At 40.2% G+C, this 24,513-nt stretch overlaps 1 protein-coding gene across 2 annotated transcripts; it reads right to left on the minus strand.

Annotated features, from left to right (window-relative positions):
• Window positions 1-170: 170 nt before the first annotated feature.
• Window positions 171-13,981, minus strand: C23H6orf62 (chromosome 23 C6orf62 homolog). 2 transcript variants are annotated; one of them, XM_014480598.2, is made up of 5 exons: window positions 12,939-13,981; window positions 9,729-9,905; window positions 8,535-8,657; window positions 4,476-4,610; window positions 171-1,521 (listed from the first exon to the last, which is right to left on the minus strand). In XM_014480598.2, exons 1-5 carry the CDS (start codon window positions 12,978-12,980, stop codon window positions 1,396-1,398), a joined length of 603 nt encoding a protein of 200 aa, XP_014336084.1. In that variant the 5' UTR covers window positions 12,981-13,981; the 3' UTR covers window positions 171-1,395. The 2 variants fall into 2 exon arrangements, with proteins under 2 accessions (XP_014336084.1, XP_005903209.1); XM_005903147.2 differs by lacking the exon at window positions 12,939-13,981 and adding an exon at window positions 11,597-12,918.
• Window positions 13,982-24,513: the final 10,532 nt, after the last annotated feature.

The raw sequence follows: 24,513 nt of genomic DNA on the forward strand, positions 1-24,513 counted from the left end.
TGGTGATGGACAGGGAGGCCTGGCGAGCTGAGATTCACGGGGTCGCGAAGAGTCAGACACGACTGAGCGACAGAACCGAACTGAACTGAAGGTCTCAATAATAGGTACCCAAGTGACTTATAAGAAAAGTTACCACTTCGAGTTTTGTGTATTCACCTGAATAGTCAGGGAACTTTCACCTATTTTATTTAGGTTTTCATTTATTCAAATTCCAACCAGAAGCTAAATACAATTGGAAACCGGTAAGCACTAACTTTTACTCCAAAGGAGTAGGATCATTCAGATTTACTCCAATAAAAGTATGCAACCCTTAAGCAAAGCTTTTCTTCATTTAAAGAAAAATAAAACAAACAAAAAAACTATACAGTAGTCTTTCCTTATGTTCATTGCACAAAATGAGTTCTGCTTTTAGAACTTTGACACTCAATGGTGCTTTTTTTCCTCCCCGCACAATTTAAGATCCCAACTTTAATAACTTTTCTACATCAAAAAAACCCTAAGTTTTCCTTTAGGATGGTGTAAAAACCAGTATTTCTGCACAATTCACTGGAATTGTTTTTCTTTATAATAAAAATCTCTTCTTTTCAAAACCAAAAAACAAAAACCAAAAGTCCTCTACCTATTGTGGTTTCTGCAGCTATGAATGTATTTCTCAGTTTCATAGCCGTTTAGCTACTTCAGACTCCAGATCTGCTTTTACGTGTGTAACTGTGCACACTCGGCAGAATACTCTTTCATAACAGCAACTTGGGGAAAGAGATCTGGAAATAAAACACATACATTTATGAGTACCAGGAAACAAACATGACCCAGTAATATATGAGGCAAGACTGCCTACAATGAGATGCTCTTTAAAGATTTCTTTCCCATGGTTGTATCTTCTTTTTCTTTTTTAAACAACCACTTTTGGCCATTAGAATGAATCTGACACTGCTCTGAACAACGGTGATTATAGCAAAGCTATAAGTTTTAAAAACGTTTATACCTGTTACATTCACTTCTCACCCTCCAAATACTGATGACAGGTGTCAAAGAGGCCAACACCAGCACAAATGGAAAGACCATCAAAAATGAGTATCACCTTGTGCTTTCAGAAACATTTAAGCATTTCAGTGTACAATAGTCCTTTCATTTCACATTTTTAGTAAGATGCTGATGCAGTACAGCAAATATGCAAAGCATCTTCTTTCACACAGTCTGTGCAGAAGACATCTAATTTAAGTTCTGAGATACAAATGATTAAAAAAAAAAATCCAGGATGAACAAGTTTCAAAATGCATAGTGTTCTGTGCATGAGTCCATTTTTCTTTAAACTCTGAAAGAATCAAGTGGTAAGAAAAAAAAAAAAAATTGCTGCTGCACTCTCTGATCTTCTCCATTTTGCTGGTCAGCACTCTATTCTGGCATGTAGGGATGGAGGTGATCCTCAATGGTGCCAACTGCCCAGTGGGTAAGCTGTTCCTGTGGCAGGTAGAGGCAGATGCTGCATAACTTGAAGATCGTAGCTTTGTTTTTTGGAGTCTGGAAGGGGAAAAAATTTTTAGAATATTCTTAAGAAGGACCTCAACGTAACTGGCCAATTATCACATGATAATCTCCCACAATTTATTAAGCACTTAAGAACACAGTAACAAAGCATATAGAGTAAGGCAAGAAATTATGGTCCCTATTCATAGGGAACTTGGTCTAGTTGGGACAGAACCTTGACACACGAAATACAGAAAAAGAGTCAACATGATACTAAATGTTTACAGAAATTTATGCAGACTTTAAAAAGTTATGAAAATCAGACTAGCTAAAAGAAATTAGGATTAAAGGCATATCATGGAGATAGATTTGAATAGAGATTTGCAATCACATTTGTATACAGAAAGACAGCAGATGTGGTGAGAGCAGGAGGTAGAGAAATCAGAAATAGGTTAAGAGATTTAAGCATATCCTGGGGTAAAGGACAAGGCCAAAGTATTAACAGATAAATCACACTCGTTGAGTATTTTTAAAAAGCAGTTACCATTTTAACATCTAACTTCTGATAAACAAGTGCAAGGTACTTCCACAAAAAACTATGGCTAGTCACAAAAAACTATGGCTAGTAAGTGGAAGCGGAGAAGGCAATGGCACCCCACTCTAGTACTCTTGCCTGGAAAATCCCATGGACAGAGGAGCCTGGTGGGCTGAAGTCCATGGGGTTGCTAAGAGTCGGACACGACTGAGTGACTTCACTTTTACTTTTCACTTTCATGCATTGGAGAAGGAAATGGCAGCCCACTCCAGTGTTCTTGCCTGGAGAATCCCAGGGACAGAGGAGCCTGGTGGGCTGCCATCTATGGGGTCACACAGAGTTGGACACAACTGAAGTGACTTAGCAGCAGCAGCAGTAAGTGGAAGATGAAGTCTGAACCCAGAACTGCCTTCAAAGTTTTGCATCTTTTCACTATAGCACCTCTTTAAAAAAAGGCAAAAGGAACAGAAGGTGGACTTTGCCAATGTCTGAAGCAGTCTATATACCTATGTACATAAATGAACCCAATACATATATTTTTTGATTTTAACTTTTAAAACCTAGGACTTTCATTTACTACTTTTATAGAAAAGAACATGATCACAGAAGTTATTTGTCCAAGGTCTCATGGCCAGTAAGTTACTGCGTGTATGTTAGAATCCGAATTCTAGGCATGAGCTTCTATACCACCAACCATTCAAAATTTTTTTGGTCTAGCCCTTATCATATACATTATGTTAGAACATAAAGGGGAGATCTCTGCTAGATGATTCCAATCAAATTTCTTAATTTCCTTAACTATAAAATAGGAGTAGTAAGATCTATACATCAAAAAACTATTAGGAGGATTAAATGAGCTCATACACAGAAAGTATTGAGTTTCGTGCATAATACAGTTGACCCCTAAACAACATGGGTTTGGGCTGCTCAGGGCCCACACATAAGTAAATTTTTTCAATAAACATATTGGAAAAAATTTGAGATTTGTGAAAATTTGAAGAGATTCACAGATAAACCACATAGCCTTAAAGTATCAAAAAAAGAAAAAGGTTATATCATGAATGCGTAAAATATTACGTACAGATGACATGACACTTAGACACAGGGATTGGAACACAGACCCTAAATGCAGTTGAAAATCTCCATGTATAATTTAGTCTTCCCTCCATATATACAGTTCCACATCAGCTAACTAAACCATGAATTCAGCCAACTGGACTGAGCAGTTATGTATTTATTGAAAAAATGTCATGTATAAGTGGACGAGTGCAGTTGAAACCTGTGTCATTCAAGGGTCACTGTAGACACTAGTTGAATATCCTGCTCTACAGTATTTTCTAAGTAACTCAAATGAAAGTATACTATAAGCAATTAAAAAGGATAAAAGAGTCAATCAAAAAATATTCACCACAGGAGCACTTAGGTAAATAAGAAACTAAAAACAAAAAAGGCCCAAAACAAAAAACACCCCACCTAAATTGTATGCTTTTCTATCAGTTTTATCACATGCTTCCAGTGAAATTAATTTTCTTAACTCCCAGTTTCTTTTACTTATAACTACACCATAAAATTACTTTCTATAAGGTACAAAATGTACAATCTTCCCAAATAGCCTATCAGCTCCTTGAAGGTAGCAGTATGACTCCCAATTCTAATTCTCTAGTACCTTGCACAGACTTGCTCAAATAAAAACAAAAATGTTCTGCACAATGCAATTAATATTGTACTTAAAAAAAAAAAGTATTTAAAATCACCTTCTCAATGAGGCCTTCTCTGGTGACATTATCTAAGAATTCACACCAAACAGTGTAATTCCCTCTTTTCTCTTAGTATTTATTACTTACCTACTTCTAGGTTCCCCACAATGAAATGCCAACCCATAGAGCAGGAATTTCTAACTTGTTCACTGATATACAATATCTGACACTTAGCACTTATCTGTTGAATGAATGCTAAATAAATTACAATGATGCTATTTTTAACAATTAACAAAGTATCTATTACCCACTATAAATTCTAAGTGATGACATTTATTAGGCTTAGGTCCATAAGAATAAACATTTTACCCAATAAAAATCAATTTGGAATACTTGGACTGCTACTTAAATTGGAAATACTTAATTTAAAATACATGTGGACCTTTAAAATACAGATACGCTTTCATCCTTTTAGATATTTAAAAGATCTAGGCCAGTACTTCTCAAAACATAAATGTGTTATCAATCTCTTGAGGATTTTATTCAAAATACAGATTCTGATTATTGCAAACTGAATTCATGACTTTTAGCAGTTTGGGAACCAGTGTTCCAGGTTAAGATCAGGACATCTGTTTCTTGGTTTTTAAATAACTTCAAAAATAATGCAATACTGAAGGGGCAAATCAGAATTAAGTAACATACAGAAAACAATTTACTAACCAGTAAACTTTTAAAATGCGCCCTTGTGTGGTTTACAAAAAAAAAAAAAAGTTTACCTGCAAGTGCTGTCTGTCAATGAAGAGAAACACCGACTGGTTAGGATTGTTGACAACAATTCCAGTCTTGTCCTTTCGGCTCAGTACATGCAGAAACTGTTTTTCATAGTCACCGTGATGAAACTCAAATTTGGCCTACGAAATAAGACATTCACATGTAACCGCAAGCATGTTACACTACCGAAAACATCTACTGCACCCACACGCATACAGGTGTGCTCTCCAATATGGTAACCAATAGAGGCTACTTACATTCATATTAATGAAATGGAATTGAAAACTCAGTTCTTTAATTGTACTGCCCACATTTCAAATGATCAATAGTCTCATTTGGTGGCTGGTGGCCACCATTCTAAATAATCTCTTGGGATACACAAGATTTCCTTGATCACAGAAAATTCTACTGCGTAGCACTTCGTAATTTGACCTTCTAGAAAAACTATACCGAAGTGACTAAATTTTAATACTCCTTTTAAGCCAAATATCATTAAATGAGATGTTCAGACCTACTCAGCTCAAGACTCCTACTTTAGTACTTAGTCCAATAACACCATCCATCTTTCTCTTATATAACAAAGAATGCTACAGATGGCTCTTGGAAAGAAATCTATTTATATTCCAATCCCAGGTGCACACCTCACTACTTACGTGACCTGTGCAAATCCCTTAACTTTTCTAAATTTCAACTTCCTCACCTATAAAATAAAAGGGCTCTAACCCATCAGTTAAGAGGAGTAAATGAAACATAAAACCCACACCTGAAATATACTTCCAGGCCTCACAAAGGTGAGTATCTAAGGATACAGGAACCCCTCAAACTAAAAAAAAAAAGTTTTTTATACACATTTTTTTCATATTAGTAAAGTTTTTTACATTATGAAAAACAGTTATCAAGTCACTCATAACATTTTTTTGATTTTTTAACATGAGGAAGATTATCCAACAAAATGTCTATGGAGAAGCCAAATGACAGGTGAAAAGACCAGGCTAACAGGGAATTCAAGAAACCTGGAAACCTTACACAATCTGATATTTTAGAATAGTGAATTGTAAAAATGATTATTAGCCCATTTGGTTCAAACAATCTTTATTCTCCCATTATGTCAAAGACAGTAGAAAATACTAACATGGAAAAAAAGTCAGACCTTGCTGTCTAGGGTTTTACTACCCAGCAGTTTTTCTCATAAGCTATAACATAAAATATGGTATCCCCTACACATGACTCTACATAAAATATTGAATTATACTTTTGCACAATTCAAATAGTTATTGAACTCAATACGAAAAGCATGTTATTAGATAGTGACAAATATAAATAAGATAATCTCATTCTTAAGGGACTCACATACGCTGAAGAGGAAAAGCAACATAAAAACGTAAATCCTAACTTACTTCAAACCTTTCCCAGAATACGATGTGGTTATTTGTAAAAAAAAAAAAAACAAAAAAAACCTTAAAATGGGTTCTTACTGTTAAAAGCACCATGAGAAGAAAGAATAACTTAACAGTAGACAATGAGGGCAGTATTAGCAGATGATTTTGGATTGGGCCTTGAAAGATGACAGTAATTTTCCCTGGGGAAAATAAAAATGGTAAGCAATTTGGAAAATGCCATTCTAGGAAACAACCTACACAAACACAAGTGTGTCAAAATCAAGACGATGCTCAAAAAAGACAGCTTCAAGTGTTTCACTATGGCATATATCAAGGTGGATGGAAGAGGCCAGTAGATACCACACTGACAAGAAATTTAAGTGAGACTGAAAAAGGCTCTGCGTGTGTTTCTGTAGCAAATCAATTCTATCCTGCTTGAATAGAGTTCCCAGAGTTTTGGGAAGAATGGTCCACACGAAAAAGAAAACTAATAGGCAGCATGTAAGAAACAATTCCTGGAAGGAAAGTAATGAATGGTATAAGAGCGTGATGAAGAGCTAACCTGAGCAAAAGCATTAGGAATGAAGAGAAAAGAGTAGACCAGACCAACTTTAATAGTTCCTCCCTGTGCTTCACAGTACTATGAATATAGTGGAACTCAATATTTTAAAACAATCTTTACTGTGGTTTCTATTAAATCTCACTACTGAAGTATTCTGATTTTAAAATGCTTTTGAGTCAGAAAAAAAGGTGTGTGAGTTAAAGTTTGCCTTTCCTTCACCTATCTTGAGAGAATAAACTCTGTTATTTTTATTTAAGGTTTCTCATTCAGGATATTTATATTAAAATTACTTCAAAGAAGTATGTTTGTTTTTACACTGCTAATTATAAAAATATTATCTAAATCCTAGATAATCCTATATCCTACTGCTTATATTCAGTCCATAATTTAAGGTTTTATCATTCAGGGAACTTTCCACAGTACACGGTAGTGAGTTAAGAGCATAGGCTTTATAGTCAGTCTAGACTTAAGTCTTGACTACCACTTAACTGCATGACCTTGGATTTTTTACCTATATGACAGTTTCTTAGCAAAAGGAGGTTCCTATCTACCTAGTTTAAGGACTGAGATTCAACATACATCAAATTTTATTTGAAAGACAGCCTAGCAGTCAACACTCAACATAACAGCCATGATTTTAAAGAAAAGTAACACTTGAGAAGACTATTTTAATACAACTATTTTTTTAAAACAAGGTCTGAGAGAAAGACAGGGTACTAGAAATTAAACGTACTGCGATAAGCAGATCTAAGTTTTTCAAATGGGAAATTCTGAACTGAAAAAAACAAAAACAAAAACCTAACAGGGCTCTGGAGAGCAGCACCATTAAGGTGTAAGACCTGCCCTGATAACATGCCTTTTCCATTTCTGTCTTCTATATTCAGCTTAAATTCTCCAGCACATTCATCTTAGTCAGATGTCATCAATTAAAACAACGCAAACAGAGGACGTTCACCTCTAGCCTATCGGCAAATGAACCTTAGAAAAATGACAACTTATTTGAGCTAATGTGTAGCAACATTACCATGGGGACAGAAGGAGGATACCAATTAGTCTATTACACCCAAAAGCACTATAAAGACACTTCGTTAGACTGGATAAAAGCAAAATTTTTTCAATGACAATTTTCACTGTCCTAAGCAATCAGTTCAAAATAAGCCTTGTAAAATTTAGCTTGGTATACTTAGTCTTTAAATAAACGTTAATTACTTCTTAGTTTGTCTGATTGCTAAGTATGTTCATAGAAATTTATTAAACATAAATATATTTAAGTAAAAAAAGAAAAGTTACCTATATCTGACCTAAAACTAACCACAATTAACATTTTGGTGGATCTTGTACTTACAACCATGCACACACAGACAAATTACATCAACACACAGATAAATTCCCTTAAATAAAACATTAGAAATTGTCAAGCACATTAAATGACAAGTCAAACATAGCCAAATGTCAAGGAAAGTTAGTTAAGAACCACTACTAAATTCTTTTCTCCTATGAAGCTTTATATGCAAATCAACTCCTAGGAAAGGGTTTCTTCATTCATTTCTTAGATGAGATTCCTTTAAGAACCAGAGTTAAATACAAAGTATTTTAGAAGCGAGTGTGGTGGAGGGGAAGAGATTTCCTAAAGTTTATCTATGGGCCCCACTATAAACAAAGAAAGTGAAAGTGAAGTTGCTTAGTCGTGTCCGACTCTTTGCGACCCCATGGACTGTAGCCTATCAGGCTCCTCCGTCCGTGGGATTTTCCAGGCAAGAGTGCTAGAGTGGATTGCCATTTCCTTCTCCAGGCAATCTTCCCGACCCAGGAATCGAACCTGGGTATCCCGCATTGCGGGCAGACGCTTTACCGTCTGAGCCACCAGGGAAGCCATGTCTACCTTAAAACATTTGCTCTGACCATAATTTCAAAGACACACTGGGTAGTCAGAACCACCTCAATCTCATGCGATTCTATAATCCAAATGCTGTCCATTCTTACAACAGTCGAAAGGCCAGGAGGGACTTGTGAAGGAGAACCTATCAGAAAGCATATTCCTAAGGAATTTCTTAAATTGGACCCTACTCTCTGAGTTTTCAACTTATTTATGTGTTCACCACACTTATTTTAGAATAAAATACCTGAACAGGCCTAAAAGGCTCATCAGATTCCTTCCACCTAGAGAACAGGAGACAGACAATTTTTTCAATATCATTCCGAGGCCAAAGAATGAAATCCATCTCCTGAGTACAGCCAATTACATCCTGTAAAATGCCACACACAAAAAAAAACATTACTTTCAAATAAACAAAGCCATAACAAGCAATATCACAAATTACAGGGTCTGACTACAAAAACATTTTCAAGTGCAAAAGGTCCACTATACAGCTGACCCTTTAACAACCTGGGCAGGAGAGACACCGATCAGAGTCGAAAACTGTGCATGTAACTTTATAGCCAGCCCCCCATATCTGTAGTTCTTTACCTGTGGATTCAACCAACTGTACACTGGGTAGTACTGTAAATTATTTATTTTAAAAAACCCACTTATAAGTGGGCCCTGACAGTTGCTGCAAATCCATGTTAAGGGTCTACCACATATTATGTCTTTTAAGAGGTGACAGTAATAGGACTGTATACAATCTGAATAGTTTATGACCTAATCTTAATTTTTATTTTTTAGAGTTCACATATAGTCAATCAGTCCAATATTCATCATATTGAGATCTAAACTCATCAGTGCACAGTGAAAACTGCCAACTGAACCTCTCATTTTTTGTCTTTTAAGTTCTTGTACCATTATTTCCACTCTTAAAATCAGACCCTAATTAATAAAAGGTGTCCTGGAACTTCTAACTCACCTTATTACAGGTGAAATGCAATTTTTATCATATGCCAATTATTGAGGCCAATTAACCTCTTCCAGACCATTACATGGTTATCTCCAGCTGCCCCCCAAGCATACTAATGATGGGGCCCTCTTGTTCAAGTTACTTTGCCCACAGTAACTTTCAATGAGCTGGAGAAGTTTAGACAAACCGCCTCAAAAGTTCCTTATTTACAAGGGGCAAGATATTTTATTCTCCCCTGAAAAAGGAAATCTCATACATGAATATGTATATCATACATATTACAAAAGTAATATCATACATGAATCACAACAATGTACACCATTACCAACAGAGTAATGCCTAAAAAAGTTAAACATGGCTTTATTTAAATTCCGTTTTTAAAGAGACTTACGATCACCGTTCACTACCCATTCTCAGGAGGGAAAAAAAAACAAGTTTAACTCACAAAAGCCTACCCAATCAAGACCTAAAAACAGAACTCACCCTTCTCATAGACTGGTATCGAGGAGCATGGAGCTGCACCACATCTTTCTGTAAAAGCTCTATGGAACTTTCCAAAGAATAACTGGAATCTCGCACCCCTTTCAGGATATTTTCTTCATAATTATTTGTCATAACTGGTATAACCTCAGACACTTCAAAAAGTGCTGATTTTTTCTTCTAAAAGGAAAAAAAAAAAAGTGTATTAACCTACTGGTAGCACATTGTCTCTTAACACCCAGAGTTCATAATACAATGTTTTGTAGCATTATTCTAACACAGCAAAATTCTTAACTGAAGCCATTTCCATACAGAAAACAGATTTTCAAACTAGGTGGATCCCTCTGTTCTTCCCTCAACCCCCTTACTTCCCAACCACACACAAACAGGCTATTATCAGAATGTTTAACTGCGTTTTTTTAGCATTACGGTAACCATACCAAGAACTTGTTTTGCACAGTATTCCTTAAACAATGAGAAACAAACACCAGACACCCCTGTGGTTAAAAAAACAAAACAGTGATTTACTCCTGATCCAAGTTCACTTAACTGGTTCTACGTACAGCAAAATCAAACTCTCAGCAGCTTAAAATCAAGGCTCTAGGGTCAATTTCCATTATCCCTTCTGGGTATTATGTAACTACAAATGTCAATATTCAAAAGGAAAGGAAAAAATGTCCACCAAACCTTCAAACTTAGTTAAGATCAAGAACTCATCAATTTAGGTTATAAAATTCATGAACTGCTCAAGACAACTGTCTGGATACTGGTCCAGTCAAAGATTTCCATAGGTGTGAGAAGAGCTAGATGATATAATTTTCAGCATCTGATAAATTAAATTCAGAGATCTAGTCTATTTTTATCTCATGTTTCTAGTGAACCTACATTGTAATAGTGTCTATTAAAATCTAGTCTTTATCAATTCTGCAATTAACGAAAAAAGAAAAAAGCAAATCTGTGATATTCAATCTTGAGACAATCATTTCAAAACAAACCACTTTCGAAACCACTTTTTATGCTGTACCTAGCAGCTACAAGAGTTCTTAAATACTAATAACTTTAATACTGGGAATAAATACGTGAGAAACTTTCAAATTAAAGATATACCATGCCAAGATGGTGTTTTTGATGTGAAATTAGCTCACAACTTAAGCACAAAATCAAAGCAGTGTTTCCTTAATATTCAAAACCTAACCTCATGTTTAATAGAAATTGATTATCTAAGAAACTGTCCATTATTTTAAGTTGCCAGAAGTTTTTATCATGTTTTCCGTGACTGCTCACAACTCATTATTTGCTGTTTTACTGTGGGATTAATTCTAACACCAAAAAAACTGTACACTTCTTTTGGTCATGCTGTACTTCTAAAGACAAATTAACCGTTACAGTAATTAACTGCTCCTAAAAATAAAAGTGCATTCTATTTCACTAAATGTACTGTGAGAAAAGGTAAACTACAGCATGTAGCTTGACCAGAAAGCTTTCAGCAAGTAAACATTTTGATTTCAATTACTACTTTCAAACATTCTATATACCTAATCTTTAAATTCAGTAACCAAGTTCTCTATATAACTCCACGTAAATAAAATTTATTATAAAACAAAAATGCGAGTTTTACAATGCTACTCACCCCATGTTAACTAAAAGTGGATCCTGATACTCAGCTTTAGAATTACGTTATTTCCAAACCAATGAGCACACAAGCCTTTCATTCATGGTTACACCCTAACTCCTTTGACTGAGGTTAAAGTTAAAGTGCCAAAGTTAAAGCACACAAATGGAGACTTTTGTTCACCACTCTTTAACCCTAACCATGTAATATACACTTACAAAAAACCTTGTGCTAAATCACATTAAGAACTTTAAATTACCTTCTCCTTGAATACAAAGGCAATATACATCTTGAAGTCAAACTGGTCAGCTAGAGATTCTTTTTTCTTTCTAAGCTGAGCACGTAGTCTGTTCAGAGCTTGTTTCTTCCGGGAGTTTGGGTCCCCCATTTTGAAATACAGGTGGTACTAAAGCCTTTGGAAATTGTCACTAAACTATGGGCACTTTTTCTTAAGACTCAAGTACAACAGAAACAAGTCATTTTTTTTCCTGCTAATATGATTGTATAGCTAAAATCACGACTGCAACCCAAAAACTGCACCTTCTGGCAATATTAGGAGACTGTCATATTACAGGGTCAAGAAACAAAAGCTGCTGTCCAGTCATGTTTGGACAAGAATGGTTTGGGGTCAGATGGGGAAAAGGAAGGGAAGGAAGGAAGGAAAGAGAAAATACTTGAACTAACTTTTTGGAAAACACATTTGGCTTAACTGCCAAAATAAAGGTGGGGGAACGGATAAACCTATTAGTAGGATTTAGGTGTGCAATGAAACACAGTTGACACCAGTCCAATCCTTAAAATCCATCCGGATCTTTTTTTCCCTCTTTTTAGAAAAGGAATAATGAAAAGAAATGAGGGGGACTGTGATCCTTACTTTCCAAATATCAAAAAGGAAAAAAAAAAAAAAAAAGCCACCAAAATAACCTCCCCCCAAAACCAAACAGGGTAGGTGAATGAAACTGAAATATCCAATTGAACTTTACCCAGCCAGATTCATGGCTGTAGTACCTAATTAATTCTTAGTTATTTCAGATTTCACTATTGCTATGTATTATCAGTGCGTGTTATTGATTACACTTGGTGGTGAGCAAAGAGAAAAGTGCAAAATCGGTAGAGAAAGAAGGGGAGAGGTTCAGGGTTTCCCTGCAATCAACTACAGTGTATACCGGGGGCGGGCAGCTGTTGCCCAAAGGAGCCATAAGAAAAAACAGCGGAGTCATTACCAATTTCCCCATCACCCACATTTTCACCATCAGGCGGCTGCTAATGCTGCTGCCAAGGAGAATCATGATGGCAGAAGAAAAAGGGGTATATATAACACGATATAATAATGATTCCGGCTCTGTGGTTAGACCTGATTAATGCCCGGGATCCCAACACCCCAAGTCCTGCAATGAGTCCTACATTCCCCGAGGGACCGTTCCCTATGAATCTGCCCGCGTGCAAGATCGTGGGGAGTGAGACTTATCTTCTTGTAAGCATTGCTGAGGCAAAGGTGGCGGGTTCTTTCTCCCAAAGCCCAGGCAGTGCCCGGGGACCACCTGCCTTCCACCCCCCGGAGGTCCCACCCCCACCCTTTGCCTTCAGCGGCAGCGACTCACTCGCACCACGGGAGACACTGGATCACTCGGGTTTTCACTCATTTCATCGTGGAAACAATCCCCGCCCAGGTAGAGGAGGCGGGAGAGGGTAAAGGGGAAGGATCAATGGGAAGAAAAGAAAATAATTGCGTTAATATTAATTACTTTTTAAAGTATGCCCACCCCACCCCACCCAAGAAAAGAAAAAAGAAAAAAAGAAAAACTAAGTTCCCGGATTCCGGATTCAGCTCTCACGTTGAACAGACCATGTTTCCCGAGTTTGGATGGTTTAGGGCGGGGTCGTTAGTTGGCTTCCCGAAGGAACAGGGGGGGATGGACTGGAGGCGGCTGGGGCGGGGTGGGTGACGGGGAAGTCCCCTCCCTGTCCCCGCGGAGACCGGGACTGGCGGACCGACTCTCGGGCGGGGTTCGGGCCCTCTAGCCGCAGCCTGCGGGCGGAGCGGTGGCGGCGGCGGTGGGGGCGCTGCTCGCAGCACGGGCAGGAGCCATGTCAAGAGAAAACCACCAGCCAACTGAACCCCTCCATCCCCGCTGCAGTGCGCACTGTGACCGGGCCGCCCGCGCTGCTGCCGCCGCTCAGCCCCCACCTGGGACCCATAGTCTGGCTCGGCGCCCCGGGCGGCGGCGGACGGGAAGAACGCGGGGACGGCGGCGACGGCGAGAGAAAAAGAGAGGAGGAAAAACGAGGAGGAAGGGGGAGGGGGGGTTGGATTTGTACTGGCGGCGGAGAGGGATGAGAGGAAGGGGAGGGGAGCCCTGCGCTAAAGGGGGTCTGTCAGCGAAGAAAACCCCCCAAAATAAAAAGTTATTTCAGTTCAAGCATCTGCTCTGGAGTCTTTCTTCTCCGCACGGATCGAGTTCCGGCTCTCGGAAAGAAGGTCGAGGAGACCCGGAGGGGGGAGAAGCCGAAGCGGAGGGTGAGCGTCCGCGGTGGCACAGCCTGGTTTCCCCCCCACCGGTGGCTGCGGAAGCGACAGCGGCGGCCTCGGCGCCTCCCAGGTCCGGGGCAGAGTCGCGTTTGAGACGAGAAGCGAGAACAAACAACTTAAAATGGCAGCGACGGCCGCTGCGTCACCCGCCCCTCACCGGCACCGCCCCGAACGCTCTGCGGCTGCGCACCGCGCGGGCCGCCACCATCTGCGCAGGGGCGAAGGGGGAGAGAAAACGGGCTGGGGGGAAGGTTTACATGGTTCTCAAGGAGGGAGAAAGGAAGAGCAGGGGCAGAGGGTGTACGCAAGCTTTGAAATGGGTGACTCTCGGAGCTGAAGCTTCTTGGTTAACACTCCTGCCTCAAAAGAGGAGTTTGAGACTAGACATCTCCCCCTCTTGTCCAGAATGCAGTTTCTATGGGGCGTGAAAGGGCCGACCCAATCTCCCTCCGCCCTTTCTGTCAGGAGGGCCCGGCTCTCGAGCGGGCTCCTCGCCCCGCCCCCGCAGTCGTCATAAAGCCACGCCCTTACGCCCTCCCCGACGGAGCACCCGGATGGAATCGCCCTGCCCTCATTTCGTGCTCCCTATGACTCTACTGGGGCGCGGGAGAGGCGGAGCCGGTGGGCGGAGAGAATGCGAAGGTGGGGCGGGGTGGAGGAGGAAAAGGGAAGTGTTTGTGCGGAGGGGAGGTGGAGACGCTCATTTCAGTTCGTCGCGGTTTTGTTTCTCAACCACTGATTGGCAGGCTTTTTGTGGGTCTGCCCCGCGGTTTCCTGCAGCTGAGCGTTCGTTTCCAATACCTGGACTTGAAACGGCTAAGCCGCCGAAAATGGCTTATGTTGGTCTCACGTGGCTGTCTGTTTTTCACCTTTCCACGTGCGCAGAGAAGGGAGGGGGAGGGTCCTCAAGCTCCGAAGAAGGTCAAAGACGCCGTTGGAGCGTTGCTCTTGTGGCTTAGGAGGAAAACTGCGGAACCTGCCCCGTGCATCATTTTAACCCTACTTGGAGAACACAATTTCTATGACAGTTCGCCACTCAGGACCTTAGACCCTGGGACCTGTCCCTTAGGTGGTTCCGCAAAATATGAAGAGCGTATGTGTTGGACGGACCCACACGTCTTCGAATCACACGTCTTTGGCTCCAAAGAGCGATTAGTCCCATATTTCAGAGCTCTAATGTACCTATAAAACGAAGCTATATAAATAAGAAATCCGCAAAGGTCAACATTCAATGAAAGCAAAAGCAAAATACTCTTTTATGCACTACTCTGTGATGAAATTTTAGAACTCTGTTGGTTCCCCAAATTATTGCTCTTCACTTGGTAAAATCAAAATAGATTACCTGTAATGACTCCCCCTTTTAACCCATGAACCAAAAGATTAATTATACCCACCCTTCAAAATAAATTGCAACTAAAAAGTGATATTTCTGGATTTCCAAATTATTACTGTGTGTTTTAGTCGATCAGTCATGTTGGACTCTTCGCGACCCCATGGGGTGTTGCCCACCAGGCTGTCAATCCATGTGATTTTTGAGGCAAGAATACTGGAGTGGGTTGCCATTTCCTTCTCCAGGTAATCTTCCTGACCCAGGGACCAAACCCGGGTCTCCTGCATTGTAGACAGACTCTTTACCGTCTGAGCTACTAGAGAAGCCTTAACAATAAATACAGCATTTTGCTAGTGCTTCCCTGATTGATTTTCACAATCACAATTTTTTTGATTTTCACAATTGATTTTCACAATTTTTCTGTAGTAATAACTACAGAAAACTCACAAGGATAAAACAGGATTTCAGGTAGTTTAGGACACTGGTTTTAAAGAAAGACATTTTAAAAATAGCAAAGGTTCATGTCTTCTTGATCTGGGCTTGATTTGTATCCATGATCAGCTCCTTCTCCTGTCTGACTCTTTGTGACCCCATGAAGTGCAGCACACCAGGCCTTGCTGTCCATAACCAACTCCTGGAGTTTATTTAAACTCAAGTCCATTGAGTCGGTGATGCCATCCAGCCATCTCATCCTCTGTCGTCCCCTTCTCCTCCTGCCCCCAATCCCTCCCAGCATCAGAATCTTTTCCAATGAGTCAACTCTTCGCATGAGGTGGCCAAAGTACTGGAGTTTCAGCTTTAGCATCAGTCCTTCCAAAGAACACCTAGGACTGATCTCCTTCAGAATGGACTGGTTGGATCTCCTTGCAGTTCAAGGGACTCTTAAGAGTCTTCTGCAACACCACAGTTCAAAAGCATCAATTCTTCGCACTCAGCTTTCTTTATAGTCCAACTCTCACATCCATACATGACTACTGGAAAAACCATAGCCTTGACTAGACGGTCCTTTGTTGGCAAAGTAATGTCTCTGCTTTTGAATATACTATCTAGGTTGGTCATAACTTTCCTTCCAAGGAGTAAGCATCTTTTAATTTCATGGCTGCAATCACCATCTGCAGTGATTTTGGAGCCCCCAAAAATAAAGCTCCTTAGAAGATCAGCTCCTTAGAAGAGTTTTTTTTTTTTTTAAAACAGCTTTATTTGAAATATAATTCACATACCACAAAATGTACTGACTTAAACTATACATTTCAATTGATTTCACTATATTCACAGAATTGTACAGCCATCACCAGAAATTTCGAACATTTTCATCACTCAAACAAAAAACCCCATACCCAGTGGCAGTCACTCAGCTCCTTCCTCTTCCAGCCCAACCACTACTCTATGTTCTGTCTCCATAGCTTTTCCTGTTTTGGAAATTTCATATAAATGGAATCATACAATACATGGTCCTTGTGACCGGCTTCTTTACTTGGCCTAATGTTTTCAAGGTTCATCCATGTTGTAGCATGTCTCAGTACTTTTTCTTATTGCTTAATAACATTCCATTGTATGGCTCTTCCATATTCTGTTTATCCATTCATCAGTTTAGGGACTTTTAGCTTATTCTGCTTTTTGACTATTAAGAATAATCTTGCTATGAGCATTTATGTAAATGTTTTTGTGTAGACGTTTATTTTCCGTTCCCTTGGGTAAAATTATAGGGGCAGATGTTAACTTTAATCAGTTGAGAAACTGCCGAACTATTTTTACAAAGTGATGACACCATTTTACATTTTGGATAGCAGTGTATAAGGGCTCTAATTTCACCACATCATTGTTATTATCTGTCTTTTTTATTATAGTCATCCTACTGGGTGTGAAGTGGGTATCTCAATGTTGATTTCCATTTGCCTTTCCTTACTGATCATCAGAGAAGGCAATGGCACCCCACTCCAGTACTCTTGCCTAGAAAATCCCACGGACGTAGGAGCTGGGTAGGCTGCCGTCCATGGGGTCTCTAAAAGTCGGACACGACTGAGCAACTTCACTTTCACTTTTCACTTTCATGCATTGGAGAAGGAAATGGCAACCCACTCCACTGTTCTTGGCTGGAGAATCCCAGGGACAGGGGAGCCTGATGGGCTTCCATCTATGGGGTCACACAGAGTCGGGACACGACTGAAGCGACGTAGCAGCAGCAGCAACGATCAATGGTGTTGAACATCTTTTTGACCATTCTTCTGTCTCCTTTGGAGAAATTTCTAATCAGAGATTTTGTCCATTTTGGGAGTTGGGTTTCTTATCTTTTTATTATTGAGATGTAGGAGTTCTTTTCACTTTCATGCATTGGAGAAGGAAATGGCAACCCACTCCAGTATTCTTGCCTGGAGAATCCCAGGGACAGAGGAGCCTGGTGGGCTGCCGTCTCTGGGGTCACACAGAGTCGGACACGACTGAATCGACTTAGCAGCAGCAGCAGCAGCAGGAGTTCTTTATTCTAGCTACAAGTCCCTTATCAGATATATAATTTGCCAATATTTGCTTCCATTCTACAGGTTGTGGGTTTTCCCTTTCTTGATGATGGTCTTTGAAACACAGAAGTTTTAAATTTTGTTGAAATCCATTTTATCTGGTTTCAATTTTGCTACTTGTGCTTTTCGTGTCCTAACTATGAAACCACTGAAATTTTTTTATACTACTATGATAATCGTTTCCTTCCAAGGAGTAAGCCCAACCACTACTTACTTTAATTTCATTTCACCATGAAATTAAAAAATTACTCCTTGGAAGAAAAGTTATGACCAATCTAGACAGCATACTAAAAAGCAGAGACATTACTTTGCCAACAAAGGACCGTCTAGTCAAGGCTATGGTTTTTCCAGTAGTCATGTATGGATGTGAGAGTTGGACTATAAAGAAAGCTGAGCGCCAAAGAATTGATGCTTTTGAACTGTGGTGTTGGAGAAGACTCTTGAGAGTCCCTTGGACTGCAAGGAGATCCAACCAGTCCATCCTAAAGGAGAGCAGTCCTGAGTGTTCACTGGAAGGACTGATGTTGAAGCTGAAACTCCAATACTTTGGCCACCTGATTCGAAGAGCTGACTCATTGGAAAAGACCCTGATGCTGGGAAAGATTGAGGGCAGGAGGAGAAGGGGACGACAGAGGATGAGAAGGCTGGATGGCATCACCAACTCAATAGACATGAGTTTGAGTAAACTCCGGGAGTTGGTGATGGACAAGGAGGCCTGGCGTGCTGTGGTCTGTGGGGTCACAAAGAGCTGGACACGACTGAGTGACTGAACTGAACTGAACTGATTATAATCATGAAAAAAATAAGATGGAGCAGATGTTGAGGTAAAAAAAATGAAGTTTTTCGTTTCCGGTACCATGAAATAGAATTGGAGGCACCTGGTCACAAGCTGAACAAATCCTCAGACACTGTGTGCTGTGGGTCTGTGTTAGGTCTCCCTGAGATGGACCAAGAAACAGCAACAATGTGTCCTGGAGGAAGGAAACACTTCTGGCTTGGTTTTCTTTATAACTACAATCATGGCTGGAAAGCATACTACCTGTTTCAGGAATTCTCAAATATTTTGTCTTCCTTCATCAATGCTGTTAAGTCTATCAGACATGGGCCTTCATTGTGTATGGGTCATTTGTATGACTGATAGTTTAATATGCATGATAAGCATCTATATAGAACCAGTTTAGACTTAAGTCAGTCCATGCCTAGAGATCTAGTTCTGAAGCTCTCCAGTGTGATCCTAAAAGCAGCACACCATGGGTCTGTCTCCAGATTTCGACATTACAGGTGTACCATCTAAGCTAACTGATAATATGGGGCAATAAAATTCCACAGTTCAGTAGGGTTTATTCACAACACCCACTTTGGTACATACAACTCTCCCATCCACAAGAGTGTCATGTTTACATAATTTTTAAACAGAAATGATATAGAAAGGAGAAATTCTATTCGTTTTGAGGCCTTTTCAGGGGGTGGAGAGGAGCATAAGAAAATAGTTAATTTCTCCCCTGAAAAGAAAGAATTAGTTACTCAGTCATATTTGACTCTGCTGCCCAATGGATTACAGCCCTTCTCCTCTGTCTATGGAATTCTCCGGCAAGAATATTGGAGTGAGTAGTCATTCTCTTCTCCAGGCAATCTTCCCCACCCAGGGATCAAACCCAGGCCTCCCGCATTGCAGGTAGATTCTTTATCGTCTGAGCTACCTCTTACCTTAATTTCACATAGGCTCGAATCTGTGGAGGCTGGTACTTATTTGTGGCCTAATAGTTGAATATTTACTGAAGGCCTAAAGTGAGTTACAAGTTTGGAAAATAAGATTTGACCAGGTAACCATCATTATCCTTATTTTGGGAACACAGTTAAGAACCAGGGGAATAAGTTAGAAAGTACCTATACTGCACCACAGGTTTTCTTTAGTGTTTAACCTCTTCTTCCTCCCCCAGTTTCTTTCTTTCTCTATCCTAACTTTGCTCTTTCTTTTCCACTTCTCATGCTTTATGCCTACAGGTTTTAACCAAAAGTATTACTGAGCCCCCTTCTGTTTGTTTATACTTAGAGTTAAAGCTGAATTGTGAGTGACAGGTACAGAGTTGGATAATAGAAAGATGAGGGGGTGGGGGTCCATGAAAGCTGGATTAAACAGATGGGATTCATGGAGGAAGTGTACTCAAATTAGCTTCAAAATGGGGAGGAATTTCATTAGGCTTAGATGGGAGAAGAGAGGGATGAGAAGAAGGAAGTTTCTGGAAAAGAAACACAACTGAGGGCATGAAGGTTGATACTAGATTGGTGTATCCGTGAGACAGTAAGGATATTGACCTAAATATAATGGAAGATGCCCACTTAGAAAGAGAAGGAAATAATTTTTAAAAGATAGATGTGAAAGTCACTCAATCATGTCTGACTCTTTGCGACCCCATGGACTATACAGAGCATGGAATTCTCCAGGCCAGAATACTGGAGTGGGTAGCCTATTCCTTCTCCAGGGGATCTTCCCAACCCAGGGATCAAACCCAGGTCTCCTGCATTGTAGGCGGATTCTGTGCCAGCTGAGCCACAAGGGAAGCCCAAGAATACTGGAGTGGGTAGCCTGTCCCTTCTCCAGGAGATCTTCCTGACCTAGGAATCAAATTGGGGTCTCCTGCATTGCAGGCAGATTCTTTATCAACCGAGCTATCAAGGAAGCCCCAGTAGATAGATGCTTTGGTTCAAAATAGCAGCCTGAGCACATTTTGTCTCCCTCCCTTATAAAACACAATTTGAAAGACCAGTAAAGAATTTTTTAAGTGAATAAAGCTATAAAAGCTAAGAGAAATGAGAACAAGACAATAAACAGAAATATGTGTAAATACTGATGAACTAATGCTAAGGTGAGTAGCAGACACCAAGTAAACCCTGCTGTCTCTGGCTCCTTCCTTATCCTTTCCTTGTAACTGGTTAGCAAGCTGTGCTCATGAACACAGAACTTCCTGTTAATCTCTTCTGTTTTCTGGGCAATTAACTAACAGCCTGATATATAACAGTAGAGAAAAAAAGTCAGCCTATTTCCTCTTTTTCAAATATTTTTACAAAAGCACCCCACATCACTGGACACACAAGGGAAATTAGCTGCATAAACTAGGATTTTAAAAAAAAACTAACTAAGCAAAAATAAAAGCTGACCTCACAAGAACCAATTTAGTTAACAGGAGAAGATTGTTTTTTTCAAACCTCCAATTAATATTCTCAGAGGTATTCTAGACGACAATGAATACCTAATGTAAAAAAAAACAGGGTGCTATAAATAAGAAACCAATGGAAAACAAGAAAGTCAAGAACAATGACTTGGAAATTAAAAATATGCTGCCGAACTGAAAAGTTTTCTAGAAAGAAATGTCATTAGAAAAAAAAAAAAAAGACAAAAAATAAAGTGAAAAATGAAGAAGTAGAAGTCCAATATTGATCCAAGATCTAACCAATGGGAGTTCCAGAAAGAAAGCTCAGAGAAAGTGAACCATAGAAGTTGCCATAGAAATCATTGAAGAAAATGTGCCAAAGCAATGATAGCCATGAATCTTCAGACTGAAAAGGTATACTGAAAGATAAGCAAGATAACATTAGATGTACTAAGGAAAAGAGAAGATGCAGAAAGCACTCAGAGATGAGGGAAAATAGGTCACCTTCAAAGGAAGAAAAAAAGAAAGGCTTCTTCCCTAGAGATCAGAGAAAGCATGCCCTTCCCACACCTTGATTTCAGACTTCCAGAACTGTGAGGGAATAAATGTACGCTGTTTTACACCATCTAGTTGGTGGTGATTTGTTATGGCAGCCCTAGGAAACTAGTATACCTCCTAAAAAAGAAAAAATAATCACTAGGAGCTGTAAGAATAATTAGAAAGTGTCCAAATATGGAGTGAACTAAAGTATGGCAGATTTTTGCAGTGACAGAGAAGAGGGTGCATTTGTATGGCTGTTAAGAGCGCTTTATTTCGGATGGCCCAGGGACTGTTAACAGTGGCTCCTTTCCCCCACTTTTTAAAAATTACATATGGACCTTTAAGAAACATATACGATGAATATATACCGAACATATGCCAAGAATATATCACTATTCAGTAAAAAAAAATCTATCCTAGTTTTTGGAACACGTATGTGTCACAAACTATCTTGCTTCTAGTCTCTAAGAACAGTGGATCTTAAGGAAAAAATGCACTCTTGTTACAAGCTTTGGCTCAACATGGAGGCTACACCTGGCTGATTGGCCTGGGGTTAGGGCAGAGGACTGTTCCTTTTTGTTAGTAGTATTTATATTTTTCACGTGGGCTTCCCTGGTGGCGCAGAAGTTAAAGCTTCTGCCTGCAATGAGGGAGACCTGGGTTCGATCCCTGGGTTGGGAAGATCCCCTGGAGAAGGAAATGGCAACCCATTCCAGTATTTTTTCGTGGAGAATCCCATGGACGGAGGCGCCTGGTGGGCTACAGTCCACGGGTCACAAAGAGTCAAACACGACTGAACGACTTCACTTCACTTTCATGTTTCTTACACACATGAATGGCTTTGATAAAAATACCAAAAGAAAAGATAAGGTGAGTCATTATAAGGATAAAAACAAGGCAAGGAAATTTAGATTAATTAGGATCTGAGAATGGCACTGAGAATGGTGGTAAAGAAATAGATTTAGACATTTAATAGGAAAAGTCTAGAAGACTAAATGTCTGGATAAAAGATAATGGAGATAAGTCAAGAAGACAACAAAGTTTTATCGCCTGGGTGACTATAATGAATTAAATTATGTTCTTTCCAAATTCACATATGGAAGTCCTAACTCCCAGCACACTTCAGAATGTGACTGCATTTGGAGGTAAAGCCTTTAAAGATGGTTTTTAAGGTTAAATGAGGTCATTATGGTAAGCCCTAATCAGATAGGACTGATATCCTAAAAAGGGGGAGACACAGGGATGTGTGTGGATACAGAGAAGACCATATGAAGACACAACAAGAAGGCAGCTGTCTGCCAGCCAAGGAGAGAGCCCTCAAGAGAAACAAACCTGTCAAAACCTTGATTTCAGACTCCTAGCCTCCAGAGCAGTTAAGAAAATTAACTACCGCTGTTTAAGCCACCTTAAATTTCTGTTGTTTCTGGCAAACAGCAGAGACTAAGAAAATGATGGTGGCATGACCAGAAGCAGGAAAATGGGAAGGAAGGCCAGTTTGAGACAAGAGATGTGCTCAAATTGAAGTACCAGTGAAATATCCAGGAGTAAATAAGCAGTAAGCGATGGGGGCCTTTGGGCTTCCCTGGAGGCTCAGCAATAAAGAATCTGCCTGCGATGCAGGAGACGCAGGAGATTTGGGTTCAGTCTCTGAGTCAGGAAGGTTCCCTGAAGGAGGGCGTGACAACCCATTCCCGGTATTCTTGCCTGGAGAAACCCACAGACAGAGAAGCCTAGAGGGCTACAGTCCATAGGGTTGCAAAGAGTTGGACACACTGAAGTGACTGAACACTATACAGTAGAGGACTACAATTCCTGTGAGAAAGTAACACAGACCTTTGTTAGCACAGAAGTAATTGTTGAGTCCTGCCCCAAGGCCACAGATGCGAGGCCTCGCACCAAGGCCTCAGAAGTGGAGCCCAGAACCAAGGTCACCTCCGAAGCTGACGAGCCCCTTTGTAACCTTGCCAAAAGCACCTGAGAATAACTTAACAAGCTTCTTGGCTCCCAACGCTATAACGTCCCAAGCAATCACCTAATGCTAACCTTCCAGCAGAAATTTTCTTTGTCTTGAGACTGTAAAAATTGGCTATTAACCCATGAAAACTGTCAACTCTCCTTGGTCTGTCAGGAGTTGTCAGCTCGCTGTGCTCCCAGTGCCCACTTAATCTCTGTTCTTCGTTCTTAATCAACTCACTCCCTTCTGAAATACTCTGTGTCTGGAAATTCTTTTCCAATCCTGCGTTCAGAAGCTGATGTGACCTTGAAAGAATAAAGAACTTAGGGAGTCAGGGACTGGGGAAGGGGAATATCCAGTGAAGGGACAGCAGGAGGAACCAAAGGCAATAAAAAGAGAAGGTTGCTGTTGTTCAGTCGCTCAGTCGAGTCCGATGCTGCCACCAGCACAGACTGTAGCACAGCAGGCTTCCCTTCCTTCACTATCTCCCGACAGAAAAAGAGAAGGAACTGCTAGCAAATAGAACGAAGCCAAGGAAGAGAGCATTTGAGGGTAGGAGTAATTGTCTTCTAAAAATGCAATACAGAGGTCAAGAGAATGAGGAACCAGAAAAGAATCATGGATTTAGCTGAAAAGAGGTCATTGTTGATCTTTAAGGGAACAGTTTCAGTGTAGCTGTGGGGAAAGAAACCAGACTGCCAAGTATGCAGTGGGTAAGATCGAGGACGAGAGAGAAAAGAACCCCAGGGCACATATCCCAAGTTTAAGGGTTAGATTGCCCTAGGGAGGAATAGCGAGGAGGGAGTGGGAATTGATCACCCACAGAGTGGGTGTCACACAGTTCAAGATGAAAGGGGAAAGGAACCAATGAAGCAGTAAAACCAGAAAGCCTGTGCAGACGTGAAGTCCTCTAGGGTTGTATCGACAGGGTGTGAGCACTGTGGATGAATTTATTTCAGAAAGGAATGTGGATTAGACATCCAGGGAGCTAGGAGGGAAGATGGCTGTGAAGAACTACAGGAAATAAGGATTAGAATAGTTGTAGGAGCTTGAGGGTTACTAGGAAGTCAATGAATAGCCACTGCCTTGAGTGGAGAGGGAGCTGAGGAAAGGTCTGTTAGAGAGATTACAAATTTAGTGGACGTCAATAAGAA

The sequence above is a fragment of the Bos mutus genome, chromosome 23 (assembly GCF_027580195.1).
Source record: "Bos mutus isolate GX-2022 chromosome 23, NWIPB_WYAK_1.1, whole genome shotgun sequence".
Classification (NCBI taxonomy): domain Eukaryota; kingdom Metazoa; phylum Chordata; class Mammalia; order Artiodactyla; family Bovidae; genus Bos; species Bos mutus.